The sequence below is a fragment of the Elephas maximus genome, chromosome 23 (genome assembly GCF_024166365.1).
Source record: "Elephas maximus indicus isolate mEleMax1 chromosome 23, mEleMax1 primary haplotype, whole genome shotgun sequence".
Classification (NCBI taxonomy): Eukaryota; Metazoa; Chordata; class Mammalia; order Proboscidea; family Elephantidae; genus Elephas; species Elephas maximus.
This window is the reverse complement of record NC_064841.1, coordinates 60562561-60582117: the sequence shown is the minus strand read 5'-3', so window position 1 is coordinate 60582117 and position 19557 is coordinate 60562561. Positions and strand designations below refer to the sequence as shown.

At 38.6% G+C, this 19557-nt stretch overlaps 1 protein-coding gene across 3 annotated transcripts in view; it reads right to left on the bottom strand.

Annotated features, from left to right (window-relative positions):
• Positions 1 to 19557, bottom strand: part of PAN3 (poly(A) specific ribonuclease subunit PAN3) — a 171450-nt gene that overhangs the window by 21292 nt on the left and 130601 nt on the right. For all 3 annotated transcript variants that reach the window (XR_007515085.1, XM_049867478.1, XM_049867477.1), the window contains 5 exons: positions 8828 to 8989; positions 8481 to 8597; positions 8294 to 8395; positions 4710 to 4875; positions 3297 to 3387 (listed from right to left, as the gene is read on the bottom strand). Coding sequence is in view for 2 of the 3 variants with exons in the window: in XM_049867478.1 (XP_049723435.1) it covers positions 3297 to 3387; positions 4710 to 4875; positions 8294 to 8395; positions 8481 to 8597; positions 8828 to 8989 (638 nt within the window). In the remaining variant the exon portion in view is untranslated. The remainder of the gene's footprint in view (positions 1 to 3296; positions 3388 to 4709; positions 4876 to 8293; positions 8396 to 8480; positions 8598 to 8827; positions 8990 to 19557) is intronic.

The following is a 19557-nucleotide window of genomic DNA, read 5'->3' as shown; positions in this document are numbered from 1 at the left end:
AGTTCAAATTTAAAAATCTATCCTAAACTAAGATTTGTAGCTCTGACACTGAGCATGAAATCCTATAAATCAGGAGAAAAACTGACTAGACACACAGTCTGTTTTGAAACTATGGAGAAAAGATGCCAAGGATTCACATCAGGGAACTCTCAACAATATCATGAGTGATGCAGAGGAGCCCAGATGGTAGGGAAGGAGGCATGGGAAGGAGCACTATTGTTGCTGCCATATTCTGTTCTCTGGAGGGTGCTGCTACGAGCCCCAAGAAGGAGTCCTCTCAATCACTCTTCAGATCAAGCAAAACATTTCAAGTTGTATTAATGACATCACAGAAAAAGTTGGTCAAGAGAATTCAGTGCATGTAAATGATAACTGTAAATTTCAATCCAATATATTCAGCAAAGCAAATGAAGGTTGTTACTGTTTGTCAACTATCTGAGCCACACGTAGCAGCACACAGCCTCCCAACCGTGAAATACCAGAATTTTCAGAGTTTGGCTTAACTCTGAATGGATGCTGTACTGAATCTCCCACCTAGAACATTCCATCATTCTCTATTAGGAGAAAACAAAGGTCTAAGATAGCTGAAGGATTAAATGAGTTTAAAAAATAAAGAGCATCTGATCTTGAGTACATTCCACCGCCTTTCTAGAATGATGCAAGGTAGGGACACCCACCGTTAGAAACAAAGTATATATGTCACATAATCCAGATTAAATCCAAACTGATTTTTTTTTTTTTTTTAATAAGAGAATCCTGCATAATTGAGAGAGTTTAACATCATAACAGCTCAAAAACTCTCTATTTCCCAGCTCAATAATTTATCATGTGTTAGTTTGCTTCTTACCTCCATCTGGTTTTTCCCCCCATTTGTTGAATTCTGGAGGTTTTTCCCCCCAACTCATTTTCAGTTTCTTCCTGGTTTTCACAATTCTTGATTTCTTTCTCTGATTCTATCTATGGCTCTACTTATGTCCACTTTACTGAAAGTCAGTCTCTAGTCACGTGTCTGAAACAGACTATGAAAAATAGACTACAAGAAACAGTGCCTTTCTCGTGTACCCTCTTCTCTGTAAAATCACACTCCCCTCTGTGGGACTAGCTTTAATTCTCGCCTATACTTTACAATAAACTATAGAAAAATCTTCCACACAAACGCGCGCACACACACACACACGAAAAGAAAACCTGATACATTCCTTACTGCTGAGAAATAAAGGGAAAGTGACAAATAGTTGAAGGTCGCCTGAGTTTGTGAATGACAGCAGTTACAAAGCAGGCGTTCCAAATGCTTATTTAATGTAATGTTTATCTCCCCATTTGACTGCTTGGAGCTCAGGGCATATTTTTTCTTATGAAGAGTTTATTTTTCAAGGTAACTATCGAACCCATAACTGAAATACTATACATTTGCAAAAGATGGTTAAAAAAGACTACTACTGTGACATTCAAAGTTAAATGAGTCTTATTTTATACTAATAATTTAAATCAATGCAACCCTATGCAGAGAAGAATGAAGATGCTGTGAGGTGTGTGCTTTGTTTTCTGTAAAGTGGACATGAGGTTTTCAGATACTTGCAATAGAGACTGATGGCACTGGTTCTAAATAATGTCTAATTTCCTCTCAAAATTTAATCTTACCTTCCTGGATATGTGAAGATCACTAGCATTTAAACAATTATAATCGGTCACTTTTGGAAGCACAAAGATTATGAAGAAAAAGTAACCGAAGCCAATTAAAAAAAAAACCCCCGAAGCCAATTAGTCAGGCATTAAATGTAAGACAAAGAGCCCTGGTGGTGCACTGGTTCAGTGTTTGGCTCCTAACCAAAAGGTCAGTGGTTCAAACCCATCAGCCGCTCGACGGCAGAAAGATGTTGCGACCTGCTCCCGTTAGCGATGATAGTCTTGGAAATCCTACAGGGCAGTTCTACTCTGTCCTATAGGGTCTTTGGGAGTCGGAATCGACTGCAGGTCAATGGTAAATAGAACAAAGAAGATAAGAAGGAAAGTAGCTAAGAACAACCACCCTAAATGAGAAAGAGGGAATAAAACCCCCAGGCAGAAGAAAGCAGTGGTTGGCAAGAGTCTGCCAGGTCTATCCCTGTACCGATCACCAGATGGCACTATCAACCAGGGCAGCTTGGCTGCTGGGGAGGTTCGGTGGGCACAAGAGAGGGGAAGGCTGATGTGCGAGTACATGCAACCGAATGTGAGCAAGTGCTGGTAACTCTGAGGATTGCGTTTTCAGTAGTAAAAGAAGAGATTTATGCCTGAATTGGAATACTGAACACTATCTAGACTCTACTTCTCATTCTATCCTTTCTTTCTTGTCTGTTCTGAAATTTTCTCTTACAGAAAGTGAAATAAAAATCTTTTTTCAAAGCTTTAAACAAAAAAAGTTGAAAAGCCTTGAGCAATGGGAAAATGTGTTTTTTTTGTTGTTGTTTCTCCATGTGATTAAGAGATTTTGCCTTATTCAAGTTAATTTTCAAAGAAAATAAAACGTCTTACACAAAAAGACCTGAGATTATCTTAAAATGGCAACTGTAGTATCTCCAAAACATGTGGTGAAGCACACTGTAATAGCAGTTGAATGACATGAAGTATCTGCTGTGAACAGCCAGGGTAACTACAGGTTCACCAATGCGAAAGCGACCGATCTTACTGCCTCCTTGCAGAGACAGGCTCTCATTAGGCTACACCTTATCACATCAATCAAGAAATAAGAAACAAGTCACTAAGAACGTAACGGGACCAAAATCAACACGACTAGAATGGAATCCAACCACAATCAAATTCTGAGAATGTACAATGAGTGATAAACTTTGACTAAGGAAAAGGAAATTATGTAGAAAATGGCAATCCATAACATTCCTTTGAAAACATTTCTAAAATTCTAGGATTACTAGTGGGACGAGTGTTCTAAAAGTGAAACAGGTGTTCAAGGTGTGATTTTAGCGCTAAAGGAGCACAAAAAAAAAAACTCTCATTTACTATATAACCCATTCAACTGACTTCTCCGTTTTAACCTCCGCTGAAGACACAATTCCTAATCACACAAAGAATTTCTCACTGTGAACAGCTAGAGTCTCTGACACCGTCAAGTCTGTATATTACAAACCATAAGGCTCTACACTAAAAATGTTATAGTCATTAAATAAAAATATTTTCTAAGTTTGCAAGAGACCACCCCCAGAATAAAAACCCTGAAATGCTTTAAAATAAAATTTGTCTTAAAAAAAAATCAAGCTTTAAGTTATTACGATAAAGTATCCATGCTAATTCTTACTTACCTGGTATTGAGCCATTAATGCCAATGGATTATTATTTTGACTGTTATCAAACGTTAAAACATCAAAAACTCCAACACAATTTACTCGCAACCTTTAAGGACCAGAGAATTTAAAGAAAACAGATTAAAATAAGATTTTTTTTATCATATACTAATGGAAACTTAACACTTTATAAATGAGGGAAATGAGGAGTAGTACCTGTTTTATATGGTTGTTGAAACACAGAGCAGTAACTTGCTCAAGGTCATACAGACAGTAACTAGCAGAGCCACCCTATAAACCCAGATAACCTTGTACCAGATCTAGGGCTCTTCATGTTATGCTGCCCAAGACAATTCTCAAAATTATAGCAACTCCAGTAAAACTCAGGTAAAGTCAAGGTCTGTGTTACACAACGCTGCATCAGTGGGACTCAAAGCATGGAGCCTAACCAGCAAATACAAATTCTTGGGCTCCACCCCAGACCTACTAAATGAGAAACTCTGGGGGTAAAGCTCAGCAATCTGTGTTTAAAAAGCCCTCCCAGTGACCAAACAGTCAGAGAAGGACCCAGACTATACAGGACTAACTGTCTACATAAACCACTACCTCCTCCGCCTCGAGGTCAGAAGACTAGATGGTGCTCAGCTACCACTACCAAACGTTCTGATCAGGAACATAAAAGAGGAATCCAGACAGAAAGCGAGAAACATGTAGAAGAGAACTTTAAATTCTTAAAAAATCCAGACTTACTGGACCTACGAGTCAGGAGGAATCCCCAAGACTATGGCCCTGAATTGTTCTTCAAGCCCTGAATCGAAGCTATCCCCTGAAAGTCACCTCTAAACGAAGTGACTGTTTAACCCTAAGAGTAAAGACTGTCATCCTTAAGTCCTGTGTCACTTTTTAAAAATCTACATAAGACAAGGGGTCAACAGCTATGCCAAAGCCCGGAGGAGAAGGGAGGCGGGTGGGGGACAGGGAGAATAAGTAAATGGAAGTGAAACAACCAGAACAGAAACGAGGAGAATGTTGACACAACGTGAAGAATGTAACCACTGCAACTGATCGTTATCTCTAGAAACTGGACCGGAGTGGGTTTTACTGCGTTTATTTTCACCAAAAACAAACAAAAAAAACCCAGCTGATTTTGACTCATGCTACAAATACAAGTTGTATTGCTAGTACTTCTATATTCTACCAGCCCTAATGGCACACAATTCCCCACCCCTTACCAAGATTTTTGGCTAATAACCAGTTATTTTATTAAAAATTCAACTTTGTTTTTAACTTACACATGAACTCAAAGTCACAGCAGTGCTTCTGGATGGGGCATATGAAAAGGCAGAGTTAAAACAAATCATCATATTTTGTTTACTAAGCTGTCAAAGATTAGATGCTGAATAAAGAAGCCAGAACTCAAAATGCCAGTACCTGGTTTTGCCGGTTATCAGAATCTTTGTTGGGTCCATAACGCGACATGCCAAACCTGCCGTGTGAATAGTACGCAACGCGGAGCTTAGCTGGACGATATATGCCCAAATAAGAGACTCTGGCAATAATCCGGCATGCTGCCTGGGCAATGGCCCATCGTGTTGCCCTGTAAAGCAAATAAACTTTAAAATAGTATCTCCAATTGAGTATTCAACTAAAACGAAACAGAAAAAAATCTAAACAGAAATTAACAAATTTAATAACACTGAAAAAAGAAATTGGTTAAGAATTAATAGAAGAAAATTCGTGTATACCCATGGCATAGCACATCCGTATGTTTGTTGCTGTTTCAATACACACACCTTAAACGTTTAGTTCCATTAGTAAGAACTTCAGGGACAAACCCAAAGCTTCCGGTTCATATTTTATCTTTACATTGTTAGCAGCAGCAAAGCTCTCACTGAAAATGCTCTTTTCCGCGGCTATTATAATTTCTGAACAATAAACAGAATTATTTAAAGTATGCATCTATATTTAATCGTGAATCAAGTAAATACATATTTTCATTAAAAACAATAAGTGCAGAAATTGTTCTCTTACTTAAAATGTGGGTAACCCTGGTCTGCATAATCGTTCAGGTATATGAGAAGTGCTCATTCTGCGGACTGAGAGAAGTAAGTCTCTACCATTACTGATGGCAGCAGTGGTAGGTCTGTGGTAGGATTCTCGCCTTCCATGCAGGAGATCTGGGTTTGATTCCTGGCCAGTGCACCGCATGTGCAGCCACCGCCCATCTATCAGTGGAGGCTTATGTGTTGCTGTGATGCTAAACAGGTTTAGCGGAGCTTCCAGACTAAGACAGACTAGAAAGAAAGGCCTGGTGACCCACTTCCAAAAACATCAGCCAAAGAAAACCCTGTGGGTCACAACAGTCTGCATGGGGCTGCCTTAAGTCTGAGGCCAACTCGGTGGCCGCTAACAACAACAATAAACCATCGTTTATGCTGAGTTTTTTTCCTTACGTTGTTTACCCTCTTCTATTACAGCCATGTCAGACAGATGATATCCAATTTACACAAACATAAATGTAAAAAAGTGAGTGCCACACATGGGTAACGACGAAACACAAACATCATCTGGCCTACCATTACAAGCAGTCATCCTGATTCTGTCAGCTCTTCTAAGTGCTTCTTGATGATATCTCTGGGCTAATACTTAAATTAGTAGAAAAGAAGGGCATATAAATTTAACCTAGATTTTATAATTAACTCAAGGATATATAACCTTACCAATCCAAGTGTTCATATGGTTGTAAACAAACCTTTTGTGTATCAATATTAAAAACAATAGAGTTAAATGGTTAACTGTAGAGATGATAAAAAGCAAATGGACGCTTATGGAAGGATAAAATTTCCAGCAAAAAGCACAAGTAAAATTAAAAAACTGCTCTCTCTCAACTTAGACCTGAAGACAATACACTCCGGAAACAAAGTGTTAAGAGGACTCAAAAAGTGGCTCTAGTGATAAATGCCAAGACAACATCAAAGATGAATATGAAGAGGTTAAATTTAACTCTTTAGTGAAATATGGTAATAAGGCATAGTTACAGCAAACACACAGTGCTTACTGTGTGCCAGATTCTTTACCCACATTAACTCATTTAAAGCTCTTACCAACCCCTACGTGGTACGGTATTATTACTATTCCCATTTTCTAAACTAATATATTTCTTATGATAAATACATGATTTTCAAGTTTGTGCTCACAAATTACATAGTATAAGAAAACATCAGACTTCCGTCTATGTCCCTAAAAGTTTATACAAACATTGGCCTTTTTTTTTTTTTTTTAACATACCCATTGGGAAGACAAGGGATTGCCTTGTATTGGAAGTTGCTGTAAATTAAAACACACATGGTACCTTTAGAAAAGTTACAATCATCCAATCAATACCTTTAAATACTAGAAAAAGGACTGATTTGTGTGGAAATGTAAACATCAATATATCAAATAATTGGTTAACACCAAAAACATAACAATTAAGATAAAAATTAAAAAGAAAAAAAAACTAACAAGGACTGCTATAAATCAGTGGCTCTCGGAGAGGGTGAACTCCCCCCCCCCCCCGCCCTGGGGACATCTGGCATCATCTGGAGACATTTTTGGTTGCCTCGGCTGTGGGAGAAGGGAGGGTGCTACTGGCACCTAGTGGGCAGAGGTTAGGGACACTGCCAAACATCCTGCAATGCACAGGACAGCCCCCCATAACAAATCTGGCCCCAATGTCAATAGTGCTGAGGTTCAGAAACCCAGCTATAAATTAAAACCAACAGTCATTTCACAGGTGTTATTACTAAAATAAACTTGGACAACTACAACCATGTTTATCTATAGGAAAAGTGATACCACATCCCCTTCAACAAAATTATGTGTGTGTCTACAGATGACATGGCAAAAGGGGAAAAAATTAACCACACCGTAGGACCAGATTTTTAATGTGAAACAGCCATGTAACCACAACTTTCTTCTTTCAACCGTCAAAAAGCAGAAAGCAAAGTCACCAGTACACAGACAGAAGTAATATATTTTTATCCATAATTAGAATCTGTAAGGAGCCAAAATCTGAATGACAGTAATGTGGACTGAAGTCCCCCAGCCCTTAACTTCTATCAGCATATGTTCAAGAAAACCCTTTAAAAAATTAAAAACCATAATTAAGAATGCAATGTTTTCCTGCTCCACAACTAGAAAATAAGACCTTCTTCAAATACAAATATTAATAAGACATCTCAAAGCAGATTTATTTTTCTAAAAACATTTACCCTTTAATAAACATCTGTTAGATATAATTAAAATATTTTCATCCTTTGCAAAACGTGAATTATCAAAAAAGTTTTAAAGTAAAGGGTCAAAAAAGAAAATATGGTTGAAATGGTAAACGTTTCGTTTTATATATATATTTTTCACCACATTAAAATAAAAAAAGAAAGACAATTACTTGAAAATCTATCTGTAAGACTGACTCCTTAAGTAACACGGAATCCTACCTTTAAACAAAAACATTTGTTTACGGAAATAAGCACATAAATGATACCGTCACATTAGACCACGAGAAAGTCACTAAAAACATATTTGGAAAATATAAAAATTAGGGGGAAAATAGCTATTATCATGATAGATGGAAATATAATATGATAAAAAAAGCATAATAATGCAAAAAAAAAAAAAGATGGCGAAGTGAAGAGATTATTTTCCTTTCTACTTTACTGGATTTTCCAAATCATCTTTATTCCGAAAGCACTACATTTTTAATAGAAAAAAGAAAATTTTTAAGAGGAAAAGCTTTTTTATCATCCCTTCCAACATGAGATACTGGCGAGTCTTCCATAACCCATCTCAGTCTCAGTATACACACACAATGCATTATCTCCTAACTTCTTGCAGACCAACTTCATGTCTCTGAGATGCTTCTTTATAAGTGAACGATTATGGAGATGAATTTACGTTTATTTTAAAATACAAAACCACTCTTCCACAGAGAAAAAGAATCTGTCAAAACAGGCTTGTCTGCCTCTTTCTCTTACCCCACTTTCTCTTTGTGAAATAGGCATCAGCGTTAGGGTCGTTAAAGTGTCTGCTCATCACAGTTTCTCCTCCAGCGTGGAAATCATATGCAAACACGAGAGCTGAAATACAGCACCAACACTCATCACCGCAATCTGCCTTCAAATGATGAAGCCCCCAGCAGAAACACAACCACCAATTACTCACAAGGTTCTGCAAATGCTTTAGTGGTGAACACTTCCCGCAAGGTTACAATATTTGAGTGCTGGATTTTTTTCCACATATCAACCAACACCATGCACTTTGTGTTAACAAGACGAAAACCTGAAAAAGAAAGTTTTTCTACTACAGTAAACTGTAAACAATACCACCCCTTATTCCATCAGAAACGTGAAGTAAAAAAAAACATTATACATCACTTATTAGGTACTGCTCTCCAAATAAAATACTGCCCTTAAAAGTCAAATATTAAATAAATCAAGATATTCAGGAAAGTTTGAATAACCTGAGCCTCAATAACATGCTTACAAAAGAGGATCATTTCTTTTGCTTACCATGTATCCTCCGAAGGCAATATGGCAGATCATCTTTACTATTTACAGCTTTGTAGCAAGATGTAATGTACCCAAAATTACTTGATTTCTGTATCCGGTTGGGTGGTGGCAGTGGTTCTAGAGGGAACAGGCTATGGTAGCTGTCAACTTCTGTAGGGACGGCTAGAGTAATTCATAGGAAGATGACTTTAAATTGCAAACACTCAAATATCTCACAGTAAGAAAGGTGAAATCAAACCTACCATAAACCACTCATGTATCACAATATACTTTTTATTGCAGAACTGTGTCTACATTCATAATAATTCTATAAAACATGGTTTCAGGATCAATAAAAACAGGCAGCATAAAACAATCAAAGAAAACTAAACCTCATACACAAAAGTATTTCCTATCTTTGACAGCATAATATAAATTTTTGATTTCTCAGTTATAAGCAACAATTTGAGCTATCACTTACAGATATTAAACATACCTGATTCTGATGTTGAGTAAAGGTAAATTTTTTTCTTTATATATTTCATCTTGTGCAAAATTTATTTAGATAATAAAGTTAAATATTCTTATTTTTTAAAGCAAAAAGAAATTCAAAACAAATAACATTAAATTGGGGAGTGTACATATGTGTGTGTGTGTGTATGTATGTATGTATATATTTGGCAATCTGTATCAAAAGTCTACAAAACCAAGCCCTGGCTCATTAAGTACAACTCAAGGAACTGGTTCTGAGGAAACAGATACACAGCTAATACAGGTGGCTCACTGTAGTTTATTAATCATTAATAACAGTGGAAAAAATTCAAAGTGCAAATGTCTTATAGGGAGTTGGTTATGAACAAGTTATGGTTATAGTACAGCCATTCAGTGCAATTAACATAGTTTTAATCCTTAACAGAAACGAAAACAACTTTACCACCATGCCGTCCACGCTCCTCCAAGAAAGAAAAATTATGCTTACGAGTATATAATACATAGGATTTGCTCATAATATACTGTTAAGCACTGTAAACTATACATCTTGAATCCCCTTTTGATCTTGCATATAAAGTCTGGGAAGTTGTATACCAAGTGTATTCAGTGAGTGGTTTCTCTATAGGTTATAAATAAAAAACCTAACCCGTTGTCCTCCAGTCAATTCCAACTCAAAGCGACCCTATAGGACAGAGTAGAATTGCCCCATATGGTTTCCAAGGAGTACCCAGTGGATCAGAACTGCCTATCTTTTTGGTTAGCAGCCAAACTCTTAACCACTATAACACCAGGGTTTCCAATAGGCAGCTTATTTTCTCTTCTTTATACTGCTATTTTCTAGAAGAAACATATACAGTGAAACCTAGGAGAGCCAGAACTCAATGGGGCTGCCTTAATTTTTCTGGGTCTCACCAGTTTTCTGCCTTTGACAGGGTGTTGTCTTACCACTTTTCTACTGCTCATTTTGGTAGAAAATATTTTAGTTTTCCTTCTGACGGGTTTCCGCCTTACGTAAGTTCTGGGATTTACTGTATTAGTTTACAATCCAGAAAAACATGTACTTTTTTTTTTTAATGCTTCAAACACAATTACATTTTCCAACAGGACGGCTTCCATGCACTGTCTCGAATGACCTAGGAATGCTCTAGACACTTTAAGTGAAAAGGAGATTACTAAACACGCAATATATGTACAGAAAACCAACTAGAAAGAAATACCTGGGGATTTATAACACATATCTTGGGGGACACATTTCAATCCATAATGGATAACCTCATGGGACTGTCGTGAGAACTAAGGGGTAATGAGTGTAAAGTATTTGGCGAAGGCAAAGGACCATATTTAACCTATTCTCTAGATCAGTGACAGCTCCTGTGGAAGAGTGGTTAAGCACTTGGCTGTTAACCAAAAGGTCAGCAGTTCAAACCCACCAACAGAATGATAAGGCAGTCTGCTTCCATAAGCCTTAGAAACCTTATGGGACAGTTCTACTTTTTCATATAGGATCCCTATCAGTTGGAACTGACTGTACAGCAGTGCGTTTGGCTTTTTTGGGATACCTGTGGATGGAATCCCATCTAGGAATAGGGTTTTCTTTATTATGTTTACACCATATCAGCGTGGGGTGTGTCTTCAACTCCATCACTTTTGAGATATAAAAAGAACAGATTAGGCACAGAAACAAGGAAGCACAGGTGGGGGGAAGATAGATGCCATGCCACAAGATGACGACCAAGGAACCCACAAGGATCTTCTACCAGAACCAATGGAGAGAGAAAGCCTTCCTAGAGCCAGTACCCTGAATTCAGACTTCTAGCTTTCTAAACTGTGAGAAAATAAATTTATGTTCATTAAAGCCACCACTCGTGGTATTTTTGTTACATCAGCACTAAGAAAATTTAGACAGATCCTTATTTCATCATAAGGAAAATAAGAACCACACAGCTAAAAGGGAGGCTGAGATTCAAATCCAGGGCACGCTGACTTTGTAGTCTGTGCTCTTAACCCCTAGGTGATATGGTGACCACAGTGTGAAACACAGAAGAGATGAAGCTGAAAGAGGCACACTGCCATCGGATCACAGAAAATGCCGTGCTGTTGTAGCTGCTAGCTGCCGTAGGGTTGATTCCGACTCGTGGTGACCCAATGTGTGAAAGCAGAACTGCTCCACAGGGTTTCTAAGGCTGTGACCTTCAAGTAGCAATCACCAGGCCTGTCTTTCGAGGTGCCTCTAGGTGGGTTGGAAGCCCTGGAAGCGTAGAGGTGAAGTGCTATGGCTGCTAACCAAGAGGTCGGCAGTTCAAATCCACCAGGTGCTCCTTGGAAACCCTATGGGGCAGTTCTACTCATAGGGTCGCTATGAGTAGGAATTGACTTGAGGGCACTGGGTTTGGTTTTGGGTTTCTAGGTGGGTTTGAACCACCAACCTTTCAGTTAGTAGTTGAGCACTTAATCATTTATGGCCGAAATGCCATACTACTAAGGACCTTGAAATTGATCATGCCAACAGTGGTATTCATGTGTGACAAAGAAACTGTGTGAGACACAATGCTGACAATTACTAAAAATCTTTCTCATCTCCTTTGATCCCCGCATTCACTTCAAGCAAGACACGCTGAGCCCTACAGAGCACAAGAAAAGATTCTGTGCTTCAGTGGAAAACTATACGTCACCCAAAGGATATTCCCCAGGTGTCTGATCTGGGTTCTCTGAAAACAGTTTACAACCCTGCAAATCGTAGATAATTGATAGCAATGCAAAACACCCTAACATTAACCTAGATCTAACCATACTGGTCCTTTCTACTAACTCCTGCCTTCCCTTTCTTTCTTTATTCTTCCTTTTTATATAATTTACAGTGAAACCTATGAGAGCTGGAAATTGATGGAACTGCCTTCTTTTTCCAGGTAATGCAAATTTTCTGCCTTTGACAAGGTGCAGTCTTACCACTTTTCTATTGCTTGTTTTATTGGAAAATATTTGAATTTTCCTTTTCTGACAAGCTTCTGCTTTAACACAGTTTCCAGCTTTCACAGGAATTACTGTATTACATCTATATGTATTACTCAAAAATATATTATGTACATATGTATGTATGCACGTGTACATATACATGCATATACATATACATGCTGTTATCGTTGTTATGTGCTGTCAAGTCAGTTCCGACTCATAGTGACCCTACGTACAACAGAAGGAGACACTGCCTGGGCGGTCCTGCACCATCCATACAATCATTGTTATGCTCGAGCCCACTGTTCCAGCCACTGTGTCAATCCATCTCATTGAGGGTCTTCCTCTTTTCCGCTGACCCTTTACTCTGCCAAGCATGATGTCCTTCTTCAGCGACTGATCCCTCCTGACAACATGTCCAAAGTATGTAAGATGCAGTCTCGCCAATCCATGCTTTTAAGGAGCACTCAGGTTCTACTTCTTCCAAGACAGGTTTGTTCGTTCTTTTGGCAGTCCATGGTATACTCAATATTCTTTGCCAACACCAAAATTCAAAGGCATCAATTCTTTTTCGGTCTTCCTTATTCATTGTCCACCTTTAACATGCATATGATGCAAATGAAAATACATGGCTTGGGTCAGGCGCACCTTATTCTTCAAGGTGACATCTTTGCTTTTAAACACTTTAAAGAGGTCCTTTGCAGCAGATTTGCCCAATGCAATGAGTCTTTTGATTTTTTGACTGCTGCTTGCATGGCTGTTGATTGTGGATCCAAGTAAAATAAAATCCTGGACAACTTCAATCTTTCCTTCGTTTATCATGATGTGGCTTATTGGTCCAGTTGTGAGGATTTTTGTTTTCTTTACGTTGAGGTGTAATCCATATTGAACGCTGTGGTCTTTGATTTTCATCAGTAAGTGCTTCAAGTCTTCACCTTCAGCAAGCAAGGTTGTGTCATCTGCATATTACAGGTTGTTAATGAGTCTTCCTCCAATCCTGACGCCCTGTTCTTCTTAATATAGTCCAGCTTCTTGGATTATTTGCTCAGCATACAGACTGAATAGGTATGGTGAGAGGATACAACCCTGACGCATACCTTTTCTGACTTTAAACCACTCAGTATTCCCTTGTTCTGTTCAAACAACTGCCTCTTCATCTATATACAGGTTCCTCATGAGCACAGTTAAGTGTTCTGGAATTCCCATTCTTCGCAATGTGGTCCATGATTTGTTATGATCCATAGATTTGAAAGTCTTTGCATAGTCAATAAAAAGCACAGGTAAACATCCTTCTGGTATTCTCTGCTTTCAGCCAGGATCCATCTGACATCAGCAATGATACTCGTGGTTCCACATGCTCTTCTGAATCCAGCCTGAATTTATGGCAGCTCCCTGTCAATATACTGTTACAGCCACTTTTGAATGATCTTCAGCAAAATTTTGTTTGCATGTGATATTAATGATATTTTCCGAAAATTTCCGCATTCGGTTGGATCACTTTTCTTGGGAACATGCATAAACATGGATCTCTTCCAGTGGGTTGGCCACGTAGCTGCCTTCCAAATTTCTTGGCATAGACAAGCGAGCAATTCCAGCGCTGCATCCATTTGTTGAAACATCTCAACTGATATTCCATCAATTCCTGGAGCCTTGTTTTTCACCAATGCTGTGAGTACAGCTTGGACTTCTTCCTTCAGTACCATCAGTTCCTGATCATACGCTACCTCTTGAAATGGCTGAACGTCGACCTTCTTTTTGGTATAACGACTCAGTATTCCTTCTGTCCTCTTTTGATGCTTTCTGCATTGTTTAATATTTTCCACATAAAATCCTTCATTATTGCAACTTGAGGTTTGAACTTTTTCTTCAGTTCTTCCATCTTGAGAAAGGCCGAGCGTGTTCTTCCCTTTTGGCTTTCTATCTCCAGCTCTCTGCACGTGTCATTATAATACTTTGTCTTCTTGAGAGGTCCTTTGAAATCTTCTGTTCGATTCTTTTACTTCATCATTTCTTCCTTTTGCTTTAGCTGCTCGACATTCGGGAGCAAGTTTCAGAGTCTCCTCTGACATCCATCTTGGTCTTTTCTTTCTTTCCTGTCTTTTCAATGACCTCTTGCTTTTTTGATGTATGATGTCCTTGATGTCATTCCACAACTCGTCTGGTCTTCAGTCATTAGTGTTCAATGTGTCAAATCTATTCTTGAGATGGTCTCTAAATTCAGGTGGGATATACTCAAGGTTGTATTTTGGCTCTCATGGACTTGCTCTGATTTTCTTCAGTTTCACCTTGAACCTGCATATGAACAACTGATGGTCTGTTCTACAGTCTGCCCCTGGCCTTGTTCTGACTGATGATATCGAACTTTTCCATAGTATCTTTTCACGGATGTAGCCAATTTGATGCCTGTGTATTCCATCTGGTAAGGTCCATGTGTATAACTGCCATTTATGTTGGTGAAAAAAGGTATTTGCAATGAAGAAGTCAGTCTTACAAAATTCTATTATTTGATATCCGGCATTGTTTCCATCACCAAGGCCATATTTTCCACCTACTGATCCTTCTTTGTTTCCAACTTTTGCATTCCAGTCACCAGTAATTATCAATGCATCCTGATGCCATGTTCAATCAATTTCAGACTGCAGAAGCTGGTAAAATCTTCAATTTCTTCATCTTTGGCTTTGGTGGTTGGTGTGTAAATTTAAATAACAATCGTATTAACTGGTCTTCCTTGTAGGCAGGCATATGGATATTACCCTATCACTGATAGCACTGTACTTCAGGACAGATCTTGACCGGTCAGTCTACTTCTGAAAAGAATTTGCCAGTGAAAACCTTATGAACAGCAGCGGAACACTGTCTGACACAGTGCCAGATGATGACATGTTGCAAGGCACTAAAAAGACAACTAGGGAAGAGCTGCCTCCTCAAAGTAGAGTCGGCCTTAACAATGTGGATGGAATAAAGCCTTTGGGACCTTCATCTGCTGATATGGCACAACTCAAAATGAGAAGAAACAGCTGCAAACATCCATTAATAATTGAAACCTGGAATGTATGAAGTATGAACCCAGGGAAATTGGAAATCGTCAAAAATGAAATGGAACACGTAAACATGGATATTTTAGGCATTAGTGAGCTGAAATGGACTGGTATTGGCCATTTTGAATCTGATAATCATATAGTCTGCTATTCCGGGAATGACAACTTGAAGAGGAGTGGTGTTGCATTCATCATCAAAAAGAACACTTCAAGATCTATACATATACATAAATACCTATATATAAATTTTAGTCATTTAACTTTATAAAAAGGTATCATGCTACATCTAGTCTCTTGCAATTTACTTTTTTTTAACTTAATATTATATTGCTAAGATTCTTCCATATTGCATGTCAGTATAACGCCTTTATGTAAATTTCTGTGTAATAATTCCACTGTCTGATTGTATCAGATAATTCATCCACTGACCTTTGGATAAGCATTTGGATTGTTCATGATTTCTGCTATTGTGAGCAGTGATGCTATGAACATCTTGTACATTTTCTAACTGAAAATATATAGCAGTTTATATCTAGAAGTAAAACTGTTAGGCCATAGGGTATATCGATTGATGTTAAACTTAAGGAGTTTTTCAAAGTGGTTGCAGGTTCACCAATTTATACTACCATCAGTAATATATGTAAGAACATGTAGATTCATATTCTAATACTCTCATTTTTAGGCTTAAAATTTTTTGCCAACCATTGAGTTGTAAATGGTATCTCATCTGTATTTCTCTAATCATCAATGGGTACTGGGTTAATCATCAGTGATATTCAACATCTCTTCATCTATTTATTGATCATACTCTTCTGTGAAATTCCTATTCCTACCCTCCGGTCATTTGTCTAATTAGTTCTCTGTGATCTTACTGATTCATAAGAGTTCATTTTAGATTCTTCATACTAAGCCTTTGTCAGTTGTATAGACTGCAAATACCTTCTTCCAAGTTTTTTTGTTGTTGTTTGTTTTTAACCATAAGGTATCTTTTTATAGTTTATAATTTTAATTTAGTAAAACTTACCAGTATTTCTGTATGTCCTATACAGAAAATCCTAATTTACTGAAATGTTGAATTCACTTATAGTACGAGTTTCAGGGTTCCATTTTAGATATTTAAACTTTTAATCTATTTGGAGGTGATATTTAATATGGTTTGAGATAATGATCCAATTTTATCTTTTCCATACAGAAAACTATCTTCTCCAACTCCTTCCTTACCCCATGATATGCAACCTCTATGTCAGGAACGTGTATGTACAAACACCTACAATGTAGAAGTGGTAACGCGTAAAGGCTGGAAGAGTTTTAAGGTGCCTAATAGTAAAAGCCTAGATTGCCCTGAAGAGACTGTTGGTAGAATTGTGGATATCAAAGGCAATTCTGGTGAGGGCTCAGAAGGAAGTAAAGACAGCCATAGAAAAAGTGTCTATCATCTTAGAGAATACATATGGCACCAGCAACAGGCTGTTGCTAGACACGTGGATGTTAAACGTGCTTCTGGTGGGATCTTAAAAGGAAATGAACATGTGACTGGATAATGCAGGAAAGGCAATGCTTTCTACACAGTGGCAAAGAAACTGACTGAATTATGTTCAAATGTTTGGTGAAAGGTAGAACTTATAAGTGATGAATCTGGATACACGTACTCTCTGACTTATGATGTATCCGAGTTATAATGAGCTACACTTAAAACCGTCTGTGGTTTTTTTGTTTGTTTGTTTTTGGCACATCTTATTTTTAGTAATATATATTACATCAATGTTGCAGCACGTTATTTGCTGATGTTATCATTCTCTGGTGTTCACTTGCAGACATTCACAGAACAGATTTATAAAAATAGTGATAAAAAAAAAAAAAACTTAAGAGGTATTCAACCTAGGTCAGAACTGACATCACTGGAACAGAATTCCACAGTGAGTCGGGGACTACCTATATTTCCCTGAGGAGATTTCTAAGCAAGATCTTGAAGGGGTAGTGTCATTTTTCCTTGCCACTTATAATAAAATGTAAGAGAAAAGAGATGGACTTAAAAACGAACCTTGCAAAATGAGAACAAAACTTAAAGATTTGGAAAATTCTGTTGTACAAACTAATGACACGTATCCTAGAATGTTCTCCAAGGATGTGACTACACCATCTTTTGTTAAAGAGATAAAGCCAGTGAAGGATGGAACTAATCAACTAACATAGCAGAAAACTCACCAGTTTTTACTGAAGGGGACAGAGAAAAGAATGAAAGGGAAGAAAGCTGTCTGCCTCTCGGAATTCTACAGGCAGGAAACAGGCCAAAGGAGCTACATCTGTTGTCCTCCAAGAAAAGAAAAGGACTATCCCTTGAGCAACTCGGAGATCAGCAGAACTGTTGGAAGGAGCATGCGAGGCAGGGCTGCTTCGGTTTCAAAGGGTAGGGCCACAGCCCCCTAGGTTTCAAAGAGACAGACCTTCACCAGCTCAGTTCCAGAATGCGAGGTGGTATTCACAAGCATCGAGGGGATGAGGCTGCTTCCCAGAGCTGAGGGGGCCAGGATGCCATGTCCAAGGGGCAGAAAATGGGGCCTGCTAGGGCTGAGGGAATGGGGCCACCACTCAGATGGACCAGGAAAATGGGGCTGCCCAAGGCCAAAGGAACAGAGCTGCCAACCCAGTGGGCCTGGAAGGCAGGGTTGAAGCCCAGGGCTCAGGGGCCTCTACCTAGAATCCAGAGGGTAGGGCCATTGTCCAGAGGGTCACAGAGAGGGTTATTTTTAAAACTTGAGAGCTAATGTAATTTGTTCTGCTGGGTTTTGGACTTGTTTGTTGCCTGTTATCCCTTCTTTCCCCCCAATTTCTCCCGTTTGTAATAAAAATGTCTATCTTGTGCCTGTTCTACCATTGTACTTTGGACGCAACTAACTTGTATTCTAGATTTCACAGGTTCACAGATGAAGAGGAATCTTGCCTCAGGATGGAATATGCCTGAAGTCTCACCTATATTTGATTTAGATGATTCAGAAGACAAAATTTTGGACTTGGAGTTGATTTAAGACTTTTAGGATGATGTGATGGCGTGAATGTGTTTTGCATGTGGCAAGGACATGATTTTTTGGGGACCAAATGGTAGGATGTTATGGATTGCAGTGTGTTCCCCTAAAAGATGTATTGCAAATCCTAACCTCTATGCCTTTGGTTATAATCTCATTTGGGAATGGGCTGTCTTTGTTATGTTAATGAGGTAGTATCATTTTAGGGCATATCTTAAGTCCACCTCTTGTGAGATATAAGAGAGATTCAACAAGCAAAGAAGCAAACAAAGACGGGGGAAGGCAGATGGCAAGCCACATGGAGATCTCCAAGGAACCAAGAAACTGAATCTGAAGAGACAGGTCCCTTCCCCAGAGTCAATAGAGAGAGAAAGCCTCTCCCTAGAGCTAGAGCCCTGAATTCAGACTTCTAGCCTCCTAAACTATAAGAAAATAAACTTCTGCTTGATAAAGCCATTCATCAGTGGTATTTCTATTATAGCAGCACTAGAGAACTAAGACAAGCATCTTCTCTTTTAATCATATTTTTAAGTTATTTGCAACTGGTCCCAGCAGCCCTGGTGGCGCAATGGTTAGGTACTTGGCTGCTAAACGAAAAGTCGGTGGTTCGAACCCACCAGCCACTCCATGGGAGAAAGATGTGGCAGCCTGCTTTCTTAAAGATCACAGTCTTGGAAACCTGTCCTATGGGGTTGCTGTGAGTCAGATCAACTTGACAGCAATGGGTTTTTGAGGGTTTTTTTTTTTTTGGCTACTGGTCCATAGAAATGAAACTGATGTGTATTCATCTTATATCCAGCCGTCTTCAAATTTCAAATATTGTCTAATCTACAATCATATCATCTGCAGATGACAAGTTTGTATTCTATTTTCCAAACTTTCTGCATCCAATTTTTCTTTTTTCATTTTGCCCTGCCTAGGGTCTCAACAAGAAACCCTGGTGGCGCAGTGGTTACGTGCTACAGCTGCTAACCAGAGGGTCGGCAGTTCAAATCTACCATGTGCTCCTTGGAAACTCTATGGGGCAGTTCTACTCTGTCCTATAGGGTTGCTATGAGCCAGAATCGACTTGACGGCACTGGGTTTTGTTTGGTTTTGGTTTTAGGATCTCAAACAGAATGTTAAATAATCAATAAGTTTTCCAACCTGAACACTTCAAAGGCTATGACATGTAAGTCTCCCCAGTCTCCATCTAAACTGGGAAGATCAGTCTGCAGCTGTAATAGCCAGACATATTCCTTTTAAT